The sequence below is a fragment of the Harpia harpyja genome, chromosome 6, assembly GCF_026419915.1.
Source record: "Harpia harpyja isolate bHarHar1 chromosome 6, bHarHar1 primary haplotype, whole genome shotgun sequence".
Lineage (NCBI taxonomy): Eukaryota > Metazoa > Chordata > Aves > Accipitriformes > Accipitridae > Harpia > Harpia harpyja.
This window is the reverse complement of record NC_068945.1, coordinates 23,291,231-23,310,595: the sequence shown is the minus strand read 5'-3', so window position 1 is coordinate 23,310,595 and position 19,365 is coordinate 23,291,231. Positions and strand designations below refer to the sequence as shown.

General features: G+C 50.7%; 1 protein-coding gene across 1 annotated transcript; it reads right to left on the bottom strand.

Annotated features, from left to right (window-relative positions):
- Nucleotides 1-16,198: 16,198 nt before the first annotated feature.
- Nucleotides 16,199-16,930, bottom strand: ASCL1 (achaete-scute family bHLH transcription factor 1). Its single transcript, XM_052790844.1, has one exon. It carries the CDS (start codon nt 16,881-16,883, stop codon nt 16,221-16,223), a length of 663 nt encoding a protein of 220 aa, XP_052646804.1. The 5' UTR covers nt 16,884-16,930; the 3' UTR covers nt 16,199-16,220.
- Between the last annotated feature and the right edge of the window lie 2,435 nt (nt 16,931-19,365).

The window sequence follows — 19,365 nt, the reverse complement described above, 5'->3', positions numbered from 1 at the left end:
CAGTAGAAAAGCCAAGGACATAGCTGTTGTGGACACTATGTGTTCTTCTCAGTGCTAAGTTTTCCTCAGAGGGTGGTGGAGGTCTGATGCCAGTGGGGATCCTTGTCTTGCTCCCATCCAAGTTACTATCCAGGTGGATGTGGAGGTGCAGAGCAAGCTCCACTCACACAGAAAGCAACTAAAGATGCTTTTAAATTAGCATTCATTGTTAGTTGACTTTTTCATCCTTTTCAGAATCACCTGTGGGCTCTCAGACAAAAAATTTCCTCTGAATAGACCTGCTCTTGTCCCTTTTTTGTGGTGTAGAAAGTGCATACTTTTGCTGCTTCCTGACTTTTGTGAAGTCAAAGGAGTCCCAAACCTATTTGGAGACACCATCCACCTGAGAGGACAGGTACTGATTTTTAGAGGCACAGGCAAGGCTGGGAGCTGGAAGCCATGGTGTCCTGAGAGTGAAATCTGAGAGGTTTAAGGGCTACCCACTGCTGCCTTTGCTTCCCTCCCCGAGTCAGGAGGAGTGGTTGTTTCGCACAGGCCAATGATCCCATTGCAGCAGCAGGTTTTTGCCTCTCTGAGAGGCAGTATCTTCCAGCTACTGATGAGCTCTGGCTGTCCTGTGTAACCTCTGCTTCGGGGCTGATAACCACAGGCTAGCAGAGCACCACGGAAAGGTTGTTGACCCCGATCTAGTCCATCCCTTTGCCCTGAAGGCAGTGTCAGCTGCACAACCTTTCACAGATTAATAGAATTAAATGCACAGCAGCACTATCATAGCTGTACAGCAGTGTGCTCACAGCTGATTTTATTTATGTATATATTTGAGGCAAAGATTAGTTAAAAACCTATAAAATAGTAGGACCTCCACAGCACATCGCTGTGGGTTGGCTCTTGGCGTAAGGGTGAAAGCCCCTATACCGAGAGTGGAGGATGAATGCTGCTTTGCTTGAGCGTGTTCATAGCCAGAGGTTTCTTACTCCTTCCTCCCCACCAGCAGGAAACTGTGACCGCTCTGAGCCTTCAAGTTACATATTGTACATTTCCTATTTGTATTTAGTATTAAAAATGTTTCTTTAAACAGGCACTCTCTAACTTGTTGGGCTCTGAAGCCAGAGCTGGGGGAGGTTGCCGTTGCCTACAGTAGGATCAGGGAAAGGTCTTCTTCTAGATGTCTCCAAGCCATTTGGGGTCTTCACTCTGGACATAGACTAAAGTATGTTGTGTTTGCTTAAGACTGGATGCAGAGAAGCACTTACACTTGTACTTATATCTGGTACCATGAAGGCTTTCCAAAATCAGGGTCTCAGGGCATCATGCACAGACTAAGAGATACCTTTCATCATGGGGTACAATGTTATTATGAGGGTTCAACATTAGCACAGTGGAGCTCCCTCCTTGTTTAAAGCTTCCAGGCACTTCCATGATAATAATGATGATAATAATAATATGATGTAGAGGGTGGATCTGCTATATGCCCTTCCAGTTCCCATCCCCTCAAGCCAGACAAAGAGGAAACTAAAACTGAATGAATGATTAAAGTGAATGTGACTGCAGTGAACTAATACCAGAACTCTTTCGGTTGTGACTGAATTATTTGGGCTGCGTCTAACAATTACTAATGGAAACAGGAACATATATAGATTATTCTGTAATTATTTTTCATAAGATAACTGACATCATTCTGAAAGACGGGCTCCATCTGTAGCTCTGTCCTCGCTTTTCCTGTTTGCATTTACTTTTATTGAAAACAATGTTACAAACAGCATCTATGGATTTTCCAAGATGACTCTCATCAGGACCCGTGTTTTGAATGAAAAAAGTTTCTAAAGCAGGTATCCTACAGACAGTTTTAACTGGATACAGGTCCAGCTGAAGTCTATAAATAAATCCTCATAACTTATTCCTGTATAGAAACTGAAATGAAGACAAAGCTTTCACTTCAAAATCTGCTTCGATTTTCAGACTTCGTTCATGGCATGGGTTTCCAAAGATTAACTTTTCTCTTTCAAACTGCATTAATAGCATTAGGCCTCAATTAATCAGATTCAAAATTTGGAAACAAAGACAGTATTTTGTCCGTATAATCACTGAGAGGCCATATACCAGGATCTTTTCTTACCAGTCTTTTTAATGATTATTTCAGTCCAGAATTTTTTTTTTTTTAAAGGAACTGCTGAAATTGAGGCTTCGAATTTTGTAAATGAGCCTGCTGCCCAACGCACTTCTCAGCAAGATAAGGGCAGAATGGCATTTGCAGAAATGTTTAGCTATCTCTCTAACAATCCTGCTTGGTTGTGGGCCCCTTGGTAACAGCTTGGCAAATCTGCAAAAGGAATGCGACTATATAGTTTGTGTGTGGATTGTTGAGTCATTATAGCCTCCAAATTGCACAGCAGATCATTAATCATAGGCCAAGATAGGCAATCACTGCAGAAACCTGATGAAAAGGCTCCAGAATAATGCCTGCTAAATCATGTTTAACATGCAGACCTTGCCTGTGCAGATATGGAAAGGGGGAGGTAAGGAAAAAAATTATTCCCCTTTTAGGAAAGAAAACTTCTACTTATCTTTGATTTGCATTCAGCCCTCCCTCAATAGTCCTTAAGCCTGTTATTTAATTCATTTTGGTGCCAGGTCCCATCACAAAGCGAAAACCCTAACCAGGACCTATGCAGTCTATGACCTCCAAACCCCCTGTCTTTTCTTGTCAGTTCTATGTCATTTGTGCAGTTGAACTCCACCAATTTGAAATGCTGACCTCTTCCATAGACAACCTTATTCTCCTTGAGTGAAAGAAAGGGCCAAGGCCTACAAACCACTCAAGCGAGAGATGGCAAGAAAAGAGAAAAGTGGTTGACTCGTAAATCAATTTCCACAGCCCACCCAAAACCCACACGGACAATAACGACGGTATTTTTTTAAAGTTGTGTTGTTGTGGTTTTCTTAATTGAGCTCATTCTCCTTAGAGAAAGTTTTGCGCAAAGTAAAATTGTTCATTCAGGGTGGAAAATTAGACTCGATCCTGCTCGCAGCCCGCTCCAAATCAGGGTATATTTATATCAGACCTCCGTTCCCACCTGTCATCCCCGCAGAAAGGGAGCGCAGTCTCACAAACAGGTCTTTGTCCGCACTGGAAGAGGTGGCAATATCTAAAGAAAGAGAAACATTTGGGGCATAAACGCGCGCAGTGCCAGTATGCGGGAAAAGCAATGGTACCTGGCTTTGTGCCGCACAGCCTGCCCACGTGGATGTAGCTGTGCAGCGCGCCCCTGCAACCCCACGCGTGTGTCTGTGGCCTGTACCAAGCCCCCGGTGTGCTGTAAAGGGGGAAGGAACATGCGGACGTATGGGCTGCGCCAAGGCAAGCACACGCGTTGTGCTGTAAAGACGTGCGAGCAAGCATCCAGGCGCACAAACCAGCTAGAAACCTGCCACCACACAGTGAGGTAAATTTTCAAAGACCCATATTTCACTCCCTGGGGGGTCTGATTCTGCCTGTGTTACTCTCTCGGGAAGGTTTCCTACTCCTCAGGTGGTCTTACTGGATTCAATGGTTGCATCTTTGAGGAGCAGCTGCATAAATGGCCTGGAGCACATCATGCCCCAGGCCCCCATCCCCGCTAGCAGCTTTCCATTTTTCAGTGGCCTGGATCTGGCCGTGCTGTTTCTTAACTGGACAGTCACATCTCGGGGTTTAAGGCCGGGACATCTTTAAACAGCGTTACCCATCTGCCCAATGGGAAAGAGCATCCTTCCCCTGCCAGGCTAGCGTGCCTCAGTCAAGCTCTCCCAGGATCATAATCCTCTGGAACACGGAATGACTAGTTAGTGTCTGTCAGCAGAGGCAGGTCTGACCCTTAGGTTGAACATAACAAATGAATCTCTTAAGATTTCTCATTGATCGGGCTTAGTTTTAAATGCACCCAAAGCTTAGTGCCACTTACAACATAATACAAGTCCACGGCAGAAAATGATCTCTGGGAGGAATTAAATACGACGTCACTGCCTTTGGCTCTGCATGTCCTTAAGCTGTACGTCACCGAAGGTGGAATCACCACGTGCTCCCCTTTTCTTATAGTTTTACCTTCAACCTTTGGCATTGGCCCTTTCTGGACTATGCAAGCCCTCCCTCCAGCTTCTCTTTCTTCAAAAGGAATGATGGTACTTTGTGATCTAAAAATCCTCGATGACTTACAAGCAAAACAGGGCGTGATGTGTTGTTACGGAGGTAGGAAAGTTACTGCACCAGAAGAGAAGTACCTACAATGGCAGACTAACTCCTCCAAGGAACCTGGCCTATTGCATTGGATTTTCTCTAAATTGCTGTCAAAATGCTGATGGGATACAGTCCATGGGAGAGGTTCCTCATCTGGGAGAGCAGATGCTCTGAAGGAATCTGCCTGTGGAGCCTGCTCAGCCAATGTGCCCCATCAGGTCTGCGCCTGCTTGCCATGGGGCTTACCGGCTCCGCGCCCTTGGGCAGAAGGGAGATTTGGAGCTGTTTATACCACTTGACCCTCCATCCAGATGACCTTCCATCATCTGGGGCCAGCTGATGCTAAGCAGTAAATTAAATTCAGTGGCATGCTGTCTCACTTCTCAATGGTGTTTTAGTGTGACAGCCAGAGTCCATAGAGCAGGGCTCATTACACGCTGCTACAGCAGCTGGAGCTAAGGGGAGTGTCAAGCTCATTACCTTTTATAATACACCCACCGATGGAGCTAGGTGTGCTGTAGATGGATTTGTTGGAGGCCAGCACTTTTATTTGGGGGTGAAGCACTGCGTTAAGCTGACAGGCAAGACTCCATATTATGCAAAAGGAAGAATTCAGCAGGAAACCGATGCATGTGGATAAAAATAATCGATGTTTTTCACAACCCGCACCTCTGGGTGCAGCAGCATCTGTAGCAGTAGAAGGGACATACCCTCTCCTTCCTCATCTCTTTTCCTCAGTGAAACAAGGCTTATGGCAAGCAGTTTGCAAAGTTTCACTCCAGTTCAGTGAAATCCTTATGTGTTACCAAAGTTTCCAGCAATAATTTTGCTGGCTTTCTTAGTCAGCAATGTGTATGTCATTGTCTAGCCCAAAAAAATCAGAGAAGATTTTGCTCCTGAATGTGTGAAGTAATGCACCAAAACCTGTATTTGACTATGCTTATTAGTATTCTAGCACACACTTCCATGCAAAGCTAACCTTGCAACACCATTTTGTTTGGAGTGCAGTGCAACATATTTCAGTGTGCGTTCACCTAATTCGCTGTACTCTGGAAAAAAACGTAGGGGAGAGAAAATGGCAAAGCTAGAGAAGAAAACTGGCCGTGCTCAGGCTCCCTGGCTAGATAACGCAGATCTTGAATCTGTCTGTTAATATCTAGATCTTTTGGGGGAAAAAACCCTCAGATGTGTAATGGTGATGAAGTCAGAAGAACAGGGTCCGTAGAGAGTCCCTTGCTGGCTACCGTCCATACAGTGGACAGTCAGCAGTGGACAGCTGAACTGACAAATTCAAGAATAACTCGTTTGTCATCACAGACTATCTTGCTGGGAGCTTTGTTGCTTAAGATCTTGAAGGATAAGAGGCTGTTTCTGAACTTCTGAGCTCATTAGTACTTACTGGTTATGCCCACTGGGTTATCGATGGTGTACAATGTCTCTGCTAGAGGATAAAGAAGAGTTTACAGAGCTAGGAGGAGGTGGCCTTAAGGGAATGCACTAACATTGTAAACCTTGTCTTTTCAGTGTCCCTTGATGCACGTTTCACACATCCCTGTTAGAAGTAAGCTGTTGTAGGGTAGGTGGGACCTTACACAAGCCCATCACTGAGGAAGCCAGTTTTAATTTCCTGTTTTCTTAGATAGGGAGATGGTGAGGATATGTGTGCGTTGTCTCAATTACAGCAGTAGCAGCTAGCAGGCATGCATTTAACAGCGGTGTTAATAAGGCACATGCTCCTGGTCGTGTCTCACAGAAGTAGTTGTGCAGCCCTTGCTTCTTTTCATGCTGTGGTGGCATCTGGCACAGCTAGATCCTTGTTTGGGTTATTTAATTGCTTCTTTGCCTGCCTTATGCAAACTACATTTGTAGCTGGGTCTGACGTGGGCTTTTGGGCACTCGGACCCATGACTGCACTGCATTTAGTAAGCACTCTGCTCTGTCCTGTAGGCAGCATTTCACATAGTCACCCAGTGACTTTATTCAATTCGCTGGTCCCCAATGTTATTGTCACTCTGCATCATTTACCAATACAATTTTCACAAACAAAATTAGTCATTGTAATGTAGGTGTATGGAAGCCGTCCCACTCTGGAAAGATTCATTAAAATTCCCATAATAGTCTCCTTGTCAGGACTCTTGCCTGCTGTCTGGGAAGTATTTCAACAAGTCTGTCCTACTGTTGTGTTAATTAAACATTGTTCTATTTATAAATGCTCCATTGGTCAGTAGCAGTTCCCCACACAGAGAGCGAGAAGGAGTAGTGGTAACTCGAAGTGATGTGCCAAGAAGACAGGATTCGGCCATGCAGAGAAGCCAAGGGACAACCCAGTCTGAGCAGAGTGCCCCTTGTAGACCTGTCATTGTCCTCATCACCTGCCCCTGCGGCCGCGGTGGTCTTCTGACAGCAAACTTTGGAGCAGGGGAGGAAGGCAGGAGGTTTACTCACTGCTTCTGCCAGCAGCTAATTTATTTCTGTTTGTCTGTACATCATAATCCCTTCACGTGATTGCCACGGGGTGTTGTAGAAGGCTAAAATATATCTGGGTTCAGGTAGACGAATGGAAGATAAAGCCGTCATCCTCCCATGCTTGTGTCACACTCCCGCCAGCCTCTTCTACAAGCCGCTTGCACGAACACACCTCTCTTCCGACATACGCATGAACACAAGGAGAGGGAGCCGCGGGAGCCCCCGCGTGCTGCTTGCTGCTACGGGATCATCTCCTGGGGCTGGCACTGCCTGGGTCTCGGGGGTGTCTGCCTAGCGTTGCTCTTTCTGTATGCTCCCATTTTGCTCATCAGCAACCCTGCTCTGTGCTGACATCCTCCCAGGAGTACGTGGCATGGCTGTTTGGTAGGGAGCCTCTCTCCCCTTCGTGATTACTGTGACTTTCTGCCATAGCTTCTTGTACTGCATCCTGTGATGCTGCAGGTCCATGCCGTCCCCCTTTCTGCACAGGTGGGGGCGATTGCCAGCATTTTTACCCATCTCCTACAGGCTCGCTGGCCTCAGAGGCAGGAGAAGTTGGCCACCATCCTCACCAGCAGGTCCCTAAGAGGCAGAACCCGATCCTTTGATGAAGCCAAGGGAAATTTGGGATTCAGGTGGGTGGTATTTGCAATGAGATGCTTCTGAAAGTTACATCTGTGCTTTCTCCTTGGTTTGCTGGTCTTCTTCCACCCCACACTTGTTCTTGATATACCATGCTGGTGAGGGATATGCGAGTGCCTGCACAAAGATGTATGCAAATGAGTACTTACCCTGGAAGTTAGTCAAGGAGTAACTCTCAAGCTGCTGCCGCCCCAGATGTGAGAAGCAGGAGGCCAAAGAGGTGGAGGAGAAGGAAGAAAAAACCTGAGAACAGAAAGTGTAAAGTGCTGCCAGGCTGATCTATGGACATACATCTGTCTAGAACCTTACCTGGGTGCTCAATTCCAACTTCAAATCATTGAGCATGCAAAATCTGTGAGGACCACATGAAACATTGGAGTTCATCTGAGCGGTGATACAGACAGTGAGAGATGGAAGAGATACAGTTGCGCTGCTTTTTTTTTTTTTTTGGCAGTACCTCAAGTTTGACAGGATATGACACTAAGTGTTCTTGCTAGGTCAGGGGTCATAGCTGGGCAGACCAACACGATGTGCATTACAGTAAGCTAAAATGTGGTTTGCTATGAAAGTTAAAACAGGATGAAGCAAAGCGTGTCCCACCGCCTATTCTTCAGCCTTTTGGGTCAGCAGCTCCAAATGCAGTTTGTATGGCTTGGAGGAATATACACAGACGTTGCTTAGAAACTTGAAGTAAAAGTCTCAGGTCTTGGAAGAACATCCTTCATCTGAAAGGCTCGAGGGGTTGGTTATTAATTACCAGTGACCCTTTGCTTGTAGACCGGCAGTCTGACATTATCCCACTTATTGTCTTAAAGCTATTGCTGTCCCAGGGTGACACAGTAGTGGATGTAGGAAGGACTGTAGGTTTTGTTATACGACTGGTTATACCATCGTTCACCGGTGTACCCTCAGAGATGCAAAAGCAAGGATGTCCGGTACAGTGAGGCATTTCAGCACATGCTTAAAAGTAACCGAAGCTTAAGCAGGCAGGCTGGCCTCCTGCCTTGCTCAGGGAAACCCTCCACCACCCCCTTGCAGGCCCTTGGCAAAGCAGCGTAGGGAACCTCTCCGTGCTATTGCCCGGGCCGTGTTTGTCCTGGATGTGATGCAGGACTTTGCTCTCCCGCGCTGTCAGTCCGGGCGCCTTTCAGGAGCACTGCGTTGGCTTCGCCGAGTGCACACGTGAATTATTGTTTACTCAATAACAAATCAAACAAATCCCCTCTCCTATTCAAAACAAACTGCAATGATAAAAGAGGGCTCATTTCCAGTATTATTGGCGCCGATTAATGTCTTCCCTTCACTTGATTGTCTCTATTTCACATACAGGTGGCTTTTTTGTCTTTTTTCTTTTTCTTTTTTTTCATTCAGAAATGTCATCACCACTTAATTAGCAACGCGATGTTACCTGAAAGTAAAAGCAAGCCTATCTTAGGCCATATGGCAGGAGTTTAATCTGCACTGTCACGGTATAATCCTGTCGAAATGGCTTCCCTTTTCAGTCAAAACTACATTTCACACTTTACTAATATGGGGCTTTCCCTTTCCTGTTCCAGAGTAATATAGCCCGGCTGGTGCAGCAAGTGCAAATTAAAATAGCTCGCAGCTCCAACCAGCAGCAGGAGGGGAGAGCGAGCGAGAGAGTGGTGTGGCTGGAGTGGGGGGGAGGGAGGAGGACCCCATCCCGAAAGGGGAACACGTGCTCTTTCTGTGATCTGCTTCTGTGAAATTGGACCAGATGAGTTTGGGCTCCATTTCAGAAGACAATCCCCACCCCTACCGCAAAGGCCTGGACTGCGCCACTGGGGCTAACTGGTTATAGGGGTCTTTGTCATTTTTACCTTTCCTTCCCCAGTGCTATGGGGAGTTTATAAAAGCAGAAAGCAAGAAAAAAATGTGTTGCTGCAAAGTAGGAGTAACCAGCAGAAAACTTGGGTGACTTTACTGCTGCAGTTGTTTACAGGGTCTAAGAGAGAGTTGAAACACACGGGTGACATTTTTGAAGGAATTTTGATCCCAAGCAGCTTCCAGATAACGTTTTGGACAACAGGCAGATGTTTGCTCTGATGTTTTAGGGGAAGTGAAGCTCTTCTGGGAAAAATAAGTAACTGTCCCTCTCTGGGGTGGTAGGTGAAGAGCACAAACAGGATTGAATCCCGTTCACAGTGGGATGAAAGGAAACATGGATTATCTGTCCCCCAGAAAAATAAGGCAGACTATTAATATGCACTGGCTCTTCCCACAGCACTTTGCACAAGAGGAGAATCTGGATCAGCGACCCCCTCTGCCCTGCCAGCTTTCTCATGTTCTCCCAATGCTGCATATCCCCAGGCACCTGTGAGGAACTACTCATGGTCTCTGCTTAGCGTTTGTGGATCTCAGGCTAAAAGATTGAGACAGGACCAAATCACAGCCAGCAATGAATCTAGATAGCTTCGGTCCAAGATCAATGCCTTGTTCCAAAATATCTTGTTTCCCTTAGTTGTCCTTCCCTGAAATTTTTACCCAACCTCTCCCTCTGCAATTAGTATAGTAAGTACCAGGTAGCCAGAGAGAGGGAGAAAAGGGAAACTCGTGAAACTTCTCCCATCTCCTACTCATGGCTTGTGTTTGCCCAGGACAAAAGTGCCAGAGCCAATGAAAGTACCAGCGCTCAGTGGGGCTCTTCCTTTGCTGACATCCTTCTGGGGAAATGCCTGGCTCCGTGGCCGCAAGAAACGCCTGCCTTCTCTGAAGCAGGGTGGCTTGGACCAGATTGCCTGGATGCTCTGTGCTGCTCCAGGGTGTGCGTGGGCTGGAGGGCTGGGGCTCCCATCCCCGAGGTCAGAGCTCCTTCCCTGTAGGATATATAGGAATCGCACGGCTCTCTAGCCATGGGCAAAGTCTGACTTGTCTTTCTTTCACATGTTGTCTGAGCTGTGTCGCTGTGTCCCTTTACTGATATAACCACCTAGAACACCTCAGATGAGGTTTGGAGATACACCTTTTCTTCAGTCACTTCATATTTTGCTGGAATTTTTTTTTTTTTCAACCTCCATGTGAATACTACAATATACAGCAGCACTCTCCCCTGCTCTTGCCCCCCTCCAGCAAAAGGCTGGCTGTAGAAGCTGCGCAGTACTGATCTGGTCCTTATCAGATAGTAACATATACATGTATTTGCAGTGGGACAACAAAGGCAACAAGGGAAAACAAGAAAAGGGTTTTAGGTGATGGGCTGAGGTTTTGTTTACAGTAAGAGAAGGAACAGAGCTCTCTTGTAATTTAAATGCCTGGGAAAAAATCCGTGCTTTGGCCAGGAAAGTCAAAGCCTAGATGTTCACTTACAGGCAGTGCAAGGGAGGCTTTAAATATTTCGATGTCCTCGTCAATAGGTATTTCACTAGGGAAGAGGACTTGAGCGTGTCTGTAGTGGATCTGGGTAGTTAAAGCTGTACATTTGAAATACATTTTCCTAAAACAATCTAAAGAGCGAGATAGCTCTGGTGCTATACGTGAGCACAGCTCCTCTGACGTGAGGTGCTTCAGCCCAGCTGCGGGTCAGCCACGCTGGACATCTGCACAGCCACAGACACGGAAACTTAGAAGCGGGACTTTGAAGGGAGCAGAAAGCAAAAGGTGGTAACAGCTCTGCCATGCTGCCGTTTCAGCAGGCACCTCGTGTGCGCTTTGCGGGATCGATGCAGGAAAGGGTCGAAGGTGCGGAGCGACGGTGTGAGTGCGTGCGATGATCCTGGGAGAAAATATAATTCTGGAGCATGAAACAGAGGGATGAATATCAAGAGGGAACATCCAGCTGCAGGTCCTTTCCCCTTCTTTTCTTCAGCTTTTGGGTGAACTGCAAAGCTGAGGGGGACTGTTAACTGCCTGGGCCTGTCCATTTGTCTCTCTCTCTTCACTTCTCTGTCCCTAACCCCCGCTCCCTCTCCCCTCCCGCAGCTCCGGAGGGTGGAGGTGCGATTCGCTATGCCAGTTTTTTATTTCCAGCACGCTTGACAGGCTGGGCGAGGAAGGCGTTAATGTTTTCTGACAGGCCCCCTCTAATTGTTGGAGCTTTTCTTCTCTGCCTTTTCTGTGAAATTCTGACTTAGGCGAGCAGCATAACAAAATGCTCTGGCATTGAAATGTGTGCTTGCACTACACTGGGCTCGGGGAAACAGCATTATTCATGAAGATTTTCAGCTGTTTTTGTCTTTTAACTAACCTTTGAGTTTGATCAGAGGCTAGCCGGGCTCCCTTTCTCAAAAGGCGGTCTTGGCAACCCGACAATGGAGCCAAACTGTTTTCCCTGTTAAAGAGATAACTATGCCGTTGAGTTGGTACATGGGGGAAATTAATCTTCAGGCGCATACAAATGATAGCTTTACCTCGGTCTGCAATCGCCTGCGTGGGATTATTAATAGGACGGGGGTAAGGAGCAGGAGAAATTCAGTCTGGGGCAGGGAACTTTCAAAAAAAAAAAAAAATCCCAACCCCAAACCCATCATCCCTTTTGATTGCATAAAGCCTGCGATTGATTCCTCACCACTTGCCTTTTGCAGCAGGAATTAGCCCTGCATTGTGCGGGCTGACACGCTAAAAGCGAGCTCGCTTGGGAGCAAGAAGTTGCTTTGCGCTGGGACGGACCGGGGGGGTGGTGGGGTGGTGGTGGGGGGGCTGGTCGCTTCTCCCCTCTCCCCTTTCCAAAAAGCGAGGAGCGGGGGGAGGAGACACAGAATCCCCCCCCCTACACTTCCAAAGCGAACTAATCCTTGAATGCACTGAGTAATACGCGCTGCATTACGGCGAGCCACGCCGCCCCCCGAATCCCGCCCCCGCTGCCGGAATAAAGGCTGAGGCGTGACACGCGCGGGGGCAGCGCTGCCCGCTGCCTGCCCGCCCCCCCCCACGCCCCCCCCCCCCCCCACTCCCTGCTTTGTGCCCCTGGGAGCCCGCACACAAAAGGCAGGACCTGCGCCGCGGGGGGGAGGAAAAAAAAAGGGGAAAAAGGGGGGGGGGGGAGGAGGAAAAGGAGAGGAAAAAAGAAATTAAAAAACAAATTAAAAAAAAGGAAAAAGAGAGGAAAAAAGTTTTGGAAAAGGGGGAGAGCGCCCCACGCTCCCCAAAATTTACGGGGCCGGGTGTGGGTCGGCGGCTTTCTCCGGGGGGGGTGGGGGGGTGGGAGGCTCTCCGGGGTGCCCGACTCCCTTTCCCGAGCAGGGGAGTAGGGCCGGGGGGGGCTTTGCCCCTCCGCTCTTACCTGAGCGCCGGAGGGGAGGGGGGCGCGGATGTTCCGCGGGGCCGACGCTGGTCCCACGCGCAGACAAAAAAAGTTTGGGGAGCGGGGATGGGAAGCGAGGGGAAAACCCACGCCGCGGGGGGGGTTCCCCCCGGGTCCGCGGGAGCGGAACTCGCGGGGGGGGGCCCAACGCGGCCGCCGTGGGGGTCTCGCCGTGTTTCCCCGTCGCTGCCCAAAGGTCTCGATATGGGGGCGGGTGGGGGGGGGACATACACGGACTTCGGGGAGAGGTGTTTGTTAACGGGACGTTTTTCTACCGTTACGATAAATAAATACATAGGTAAATAAATTAATAAATCCGTGGCCCAGCAACCTCCATCTGCACCCCCCCCCCCGCTTCTCTCCCCCCCCCTCGCCCCCCCCAGCCCTGAGTAGCTCTAAAACTTATACTGCGCCCAAAGAAGTCCCTGATTTATGGAGTTTACTAATGCTAACTGAATACTGTCTGTCAGGCAGCGCTGAAAGGCTCTCCGCGCTAATACAAGAAAAGGCTTTGTGTTGCTAAGCGATTAGAGCAGATGTAATGAGATTTACCCCAATCCTGCTTTGCCCTTTCCCTATCTTCAGTAAAATTGTGTGTGTGTGTTTTCTTTCTTTCTTTCTTTCTTTTCTTTCTTTTTTTCTTTCTTTCTTTCTTTCTTTCGGGAGGGGGCTGAGGGGAAAAAGGAGGGAGGAGGTGGTGAATTTCTGAGCCTGCCTTATACATTGTAGCGAACAACAGCGTAACTTTGCCTTTAGTTTAATGAGTCTGGATATTTACTATTCAGAAGTGAGCAAAAAAGAACACCTGTCTACACAAGGAAGAGAAATTTCGCCTTTGTAAGAGAATGAAACATTATCCTAATGTTATATTCATAGCTATAAATTACTCGCTACACTTTCTTTGCATACCTTATCTGTACACTTGCAAAAGTGGGTAAATAAAAAAGGAGATGCTGTAAAGGGAGAGCGGATGGAGGCATATAACGGTTATTATTTTCATAACTAAACATTAGTTCCACGAGCGGTTAAAACAATGAGCGTTTGTGCTGAAGTAATGAGGGATTTCGTGACCCCAGCGTGTCCCGTTCCCCCCCGCCCCGACTAAATCACATATTGATCATTTCAGGGCGTGGGGGGAGGAGGCGAAGGGGCAGATGCACGTATACGTTTAAAGCAATGCAGAAAGGACTATACATTGATATGCACCAGTATATATATATGTCCATGTATGCATATATAGTTACACCTACATACACACACAGAGAAAATTCCGGGGTGCTCCACCAAAGTTTTTCCCACCTCTTTTTTAAAAATAGCGCATCCCTCGCAACTCGACAGCACATTTGTAGCGGAGCGGGCTAGATTTTTTTTTTTTTTTACCTCCGTACGACACACTGGCTCTCCCCGGTCTTTGTTGGGGTTTTTTGTAAGATGCATTTTGCGCTTTGCTTTCCGCTTGGCTTGGTGCACGCAAACTGAATTTGCAAGTGATGCAGGAGCCAGGCGAAAAGGAGAAGGCGAATTCTGGTCACGTCCTTGCTAACTGACAACAAGCAGGCTAGCCAAAAAAAAAAAAAAAAGCGGGGAGGGGGAGAGTCCAATTTCTTTTTGAGTCTTGGTAATTGGGTACTTTTACAGGCAGATCACGCTATTGGGGTAGAATACCAAGCTTAGAAAGACCAGTGTCTCTGAGCTGCCACCCATTTCTACTACTTTATTTATTTATTTAATTTTATCTCCCTTCGCCTCTCGCTTCCCGTCTTCCCCCGACGGTTTTATTTCTCCAGGCACTGTCTTTGCAGAGGCAACACGGCAGCCGGTGTTTGCGGTGGCCGTGCCTTGCCCCGTTGGGTCAGAGCCGCGGCGGACAGGGTCACGCCGCCGAAATGCGGGATGGAGCGCCCTCTTTTTTTAGGACTTACTTGGGCTTTTGGGGGGAATTCTTGAATGTGCAGTGATTTCGGGAAGGACAATGCAATCATTAATCATCCCCTCGCCTTTTGATTTGGAGACACATTTGCAACACAGAAGGGCAAGAAAACAATGGTGATACCGCTACATCTTTGCATATTTATATAGAGATAGATAAAGATATATATATATATATATATATGTGTGTTACATCCATCAGGTACAAACACTTCATACGCAACTTAGCTCTGGCATAACATCATTTAACATTTTGTCCTTACATTCATCGTTGTCAATGGCAGAAAGAAAAAAAAAATTGCATGCAGTAGGCAGCCGGTCATTTTAATTAAAAAAAGTTTTATTACGAAACTATTTTGTATAAAACAGGGCTATACAGGACCTTTGTCAGTTTGTAATAAAACAGTAAGAAAAGGCAGTGGCATAGGGGTTTCTTGTTTGTTTGCTTGCTTGCTTGCTTGTGTATTTTTCTTTTTTTTTTTTCAAAAGGCAGCATATAAAAACAAATGGCTACCATTTTGCGTTTGGACAATAGCTGCATAAACTTTGTTCACTTTGAACATTGTTTAATAACATTATTAATACATTAACAAAGTTTCTATAAAGTAAGACACGTCGGTGCTAAAGTACATCTGGAGGAAATCCAAGTCCTTTACAAAACCACATACAAAAATGGCAGTTGTAAGGTAACGTCGACTACAAGTCTAAACATGAAGAGGTAATAAGCATTACATATTAAAAAAAGTATCAAGATATACACATTTTAAACCATTTGTACAAAACCTCTATAAATCTCTCTCTCTCTTATGTACAAAAATAGCTTAATATATCCCCAACCTGGTTAGGATAGATACAAATAGATTTTCTTATAATAAAAAAATTCACAAAAAAAGATTGGAAGCATTCTATGATGGAAACGAGAGGGAAGGCTCGGAGGGAGAGGCGCAGGGGGTGGGGGGGAGCAGACGGGGCTGCGGGGGCTTCTTTGAGTACAGCATAGCTTAATTTCAACAACTCCACAAACATCGGGGAACTAACTTTGTCCACAGAGTGATGAACGCCAGTCTCTGAAGGGCCGCGGCGGCGGAGATGGGGGGGCGGGGGGCCTTTGCTGCGGAGGACGAGGCCGAGGAGCGCAGCCCCCTTCCCCGCGGCCCGGGGCGGGGGCGACCCGGCCGGGACCTCCGCGGTTCCCCCGCGGGACACCCACTCCTCCGGGGCTCGGTCCGTGGCGGTGCGACGGAGTGCAAAAGCCGGCCGGGTTCCGGGGCTGGGGGCGGCCGCTCCGCCCGCCCCCGCGGCGCGCAGCGCTGCGCCCGCCCGCCGAGAGACGTGCCCGCACCGCCCTCCGACGGCGGGGGAGCGGGAAATGCAACAGGTTCTTTTTTTTTTTCCTGGCCGGATTTTTGTCTCTCTTTCTGGGTGTGATATATTTTTGTGGGGTTTGTTTGGTGGGGTTTGTTTTTTTGTTTTTTTTTTTCCCCCCCTTTTGCAACTGTCCTGTAACAACAAAAGAGAGAGGAGATCAGAGCCGCGCCGGGACCAGCGCAGCGCCGGCCTGCCGGAGCCGCTCGTAAGTCCCCCCACCCGGCCTGCGACCCCCCCCCCACCCCGGCGGCTTCACCCCCCCGTCCGCCCCGCGCCCCCCGGCCCTCCGCGGGCGCGTACCCACCTACCGCGGGGGGGGGGGTAGGGGGGGCCCGCCGGCTCTCAGAACCAGCTGGTGAAGTCGAGCAGCTCCTGCTCCTCGGGGCTGAGCGGGTCGTAGGAGCCCTCGTCGGAGGAGTAGGAGGAGACGGGGGAGCCCGCCATGGAGTTCATGTCGTGGGAGTAGCTGGGCGAGATGGTGGGCGAGAGGACGCCGGCCTGGAAGGCGGCGCTGACGGCGTCGTGCTCGTCGAGGAGCTGCTGCAGGGCGCGGATGTACTCGACGGCGGAGCGGAGGGTCTCCACTTTGCTCATCTTCTTGTTGGCGGCCCCGTTGGGGACGTGCTCCCGCAGGGTGGCGAAGCCCAGGTTGACCAGCTTCACCCGGTTGCGCTCCCGCTCGTTGCGCCGCGCCACGGCCGCCGGCTGCTGCTGCGGCAGGCTGTACCCGAAGCCGCTGAAGTTGAGCCGCCTCTTGCAGCGCATCAGCTCCGGCGAGGCCGAGCGCTGCCGCTTGGCGGCCCGCGGCCCCGAGGCTTTGCCGCCCGGGGAGGGCTGCCCGCCCGCCGGGCTCAGCTGCTGCGGCGGCGGCGGCGGCGGCCCCGGGGGCGGCCCCGGTGGGGCGGCGGCGGCGGCGGCCACCGCCGCGGCGAAGAAGCACGCCGGCTGCAGGAAGGGCGGCTGCCCGGCGCCGCCGGCCATCCTGGCGGGGCTACCGCTGGCCATGGCCGCGGGGGCGTCCTGCGAGGCGGGGGCGACCGAGCGGCGGCCGGTCCCCGTGCCCCCCCGTCCCCGAACCCACCCCCCAAAAAGAAAAAAAAAAGTAAAAAGAGGAGAAAACAAAAAGGAAAAAAAAAAAGGGATTCGCGGCGTTCGCTTGAAAAGCAAGACACAAAAACCGGAGGGCAAGGGGGGAAAGGGGCAGCGGCGACCAGAGGGAGCGGGCGGCGGAGCCGGGCGGGCGGCCGGGGCTGGCGGGCGGCTCTGCCCGCCCCCCCCCCCCTCCCTCTCGCCCCTCCGTGCGGCGGCCGCGGGGAGGCTCGTGGCGCTCGCGTGTGCGCAGCCTGCTTTAGCAAAGCCCCTTTTGCAAAAAAGCGGCTGGGGATTGTGTCTCTTATAAGGGGCGGACGGGGCTCGCCCCCCCCCCCCCTCACGAACACACACACACACACACACGCACACACGCACTCGCCCCCCCCCCCCCCCCCCGCAGCCCCCGGCGCACACGCGCTGGCCGCCGCTCGGCCCCGCCCCCCCCCCCCGCCTCAACCCCTCGCGGGTTTGTTGTTGCAAGTGCGTGCGCCCGGCGCGTGCCGCGCTCCCGGCCCTGAGCAAACACCCGCGCCGGGGCGCCGCGCGCGGGGAGGGGGGGGGGGGCGGCGGCGGCGGGCGCGGCCCGACGGGGCGGGAGGCGGCGCGCGTGGGTCGCCGCGGGGAAAGAGTGGGGGGGGGGGACACGGACACGGGACACGCAGGTGCGGGGCATCCTCTGCACCTGCCCGGGGTTCGGAGCGGGGAGCCGCCGTCGTGCGGGGAGTGCCGGCATGGAGGAATCCCGTGGCGTGGGCAGGCGGGTCGGTGCGTGCCCACGGGAGAAACGTCCTGGCCGGCGCTGGGAGGCGGCGTGTGGATGTGGGCGGGTGGCCGGGAAGGGAAACTTCCCCGCGTGTGGCACTGCCGAAGAGCGGGTTTGTCTTTGCCCCGGGGAAGCGCCGGGATGGCCGGTACCGCTTCCTTCGCTCAGCCGGTGCTGCGAGACCGAGTTTCGTGAGTGTCCGTGACCCGCCACCCGGGGACCGCTGCCCTCGCAGCGACGGGAGCGACGGGAGCTCGGTACCGCAGCAAGCCCCACGGGTGGCCTGATGGCTCTATTAGCTTGCGGCCACGGTGGGTGAAGCGGCGTGGGTGTTGGGAGGAGCGCTGCTCAGAGCAGTGAGTGCAGAACCTCGGGAGAACTAAGTCACCTTGAGTTACCCCTTTGAAACACTTTGAGTGCTGAGGGGTGGGCTTGTCTGCAGAGAAAGAATAAACCCCTCTTGGGAGCGTCCAAAGTGGACGGTACTGGGAAGGTCTGGGTGCCATGGTACTGCCACGGGTGCTGGGGGGAGGAATTTTGTCTCAGAGGGCAGCGTGAAGCCTTGCGTGTGCTAAGCAGAGCAAGTGGATGTGGAGTTAGCTCTTCCTTCACTGCCGGAGCCCGTTTCCCAGGCCATGCAGTCTGTTCGCTAGTCCCGGGGGATTCACCGAGGCCCTCCTGCCTTCCGTGGCACCCCGCAAAGTGGGAGCAGGTCACCACCTTTCCAAGCGGGCGATGGCATTTGCTTATAACTGGGGAGTCAGGATGGACCTGGCCTGTGCCGGGGAAATTATCCCTGCTGCCAGGTGAAGTCTCGCTTGCGGCTCAGGACCAACTGTGGAAAAGCGGTGCTGAGAGCTTGAGGCTGGCACGGCTTGGTGCTCACACCGACCCTTGGGGCTGCAGGGGTGTGGGCAGCCTGGGAGACATGGCCAGGCTTCGCACTGGGACATGCTGGTGACCCCGCTCTTGGCACGAGCAGCAGTGAGGAGCCCAGCGTGGCCTTTCCCTGCCCTCCTGCCTTTCACGTATCCACGTATCTGTGCAAGCTTTAACGCATTTTGTGTCTTCAGCTCTGTCTCATCTCCACCTCTCCCTGCACCTCTCCACTCTGCAAACTCAGATGCGTGTATGCTCTCTAACCCCCTACAAAAAGCAAAGCCATGGTATGACAGTCTTGCCGTGGGTGAGATGATTATGCCTCTAGGAAGTCCCTGGCAAGTGGCTTTCATCCCTGCTGCTCACACCAGCCCTAAAGCATGGAAGGAGGGGACCTGCACAGTCCCTGTTCAGATTTCAGTGGAAATGAGTGCAAAAATAAGCCCTGCTCTGCTGCTGGCCTCAATTACAGCAGCCTGGAGCTGTAAAGATCACCACTTCTCATCTGCCACCGGATCCCCCACCCTGGCTGGATATGTGACTTTAAACAGTGATAAGCAGCAACGTCGTATGGCAGAACCTTAATGTGCACCTGCTAACTAGTCTTTCAGTAATTTTTCACGTGGCAGCTTTTAATGCACCTGTATGATGAAAAAGGTGAAGTAGTTCTGTCTGGTCTAACCGCTGTCATATATATTTCAGGGCCCTCTTCACTGGTCACTGAGTTTCTTTCTGATTTTTAGCCTGCTGTCT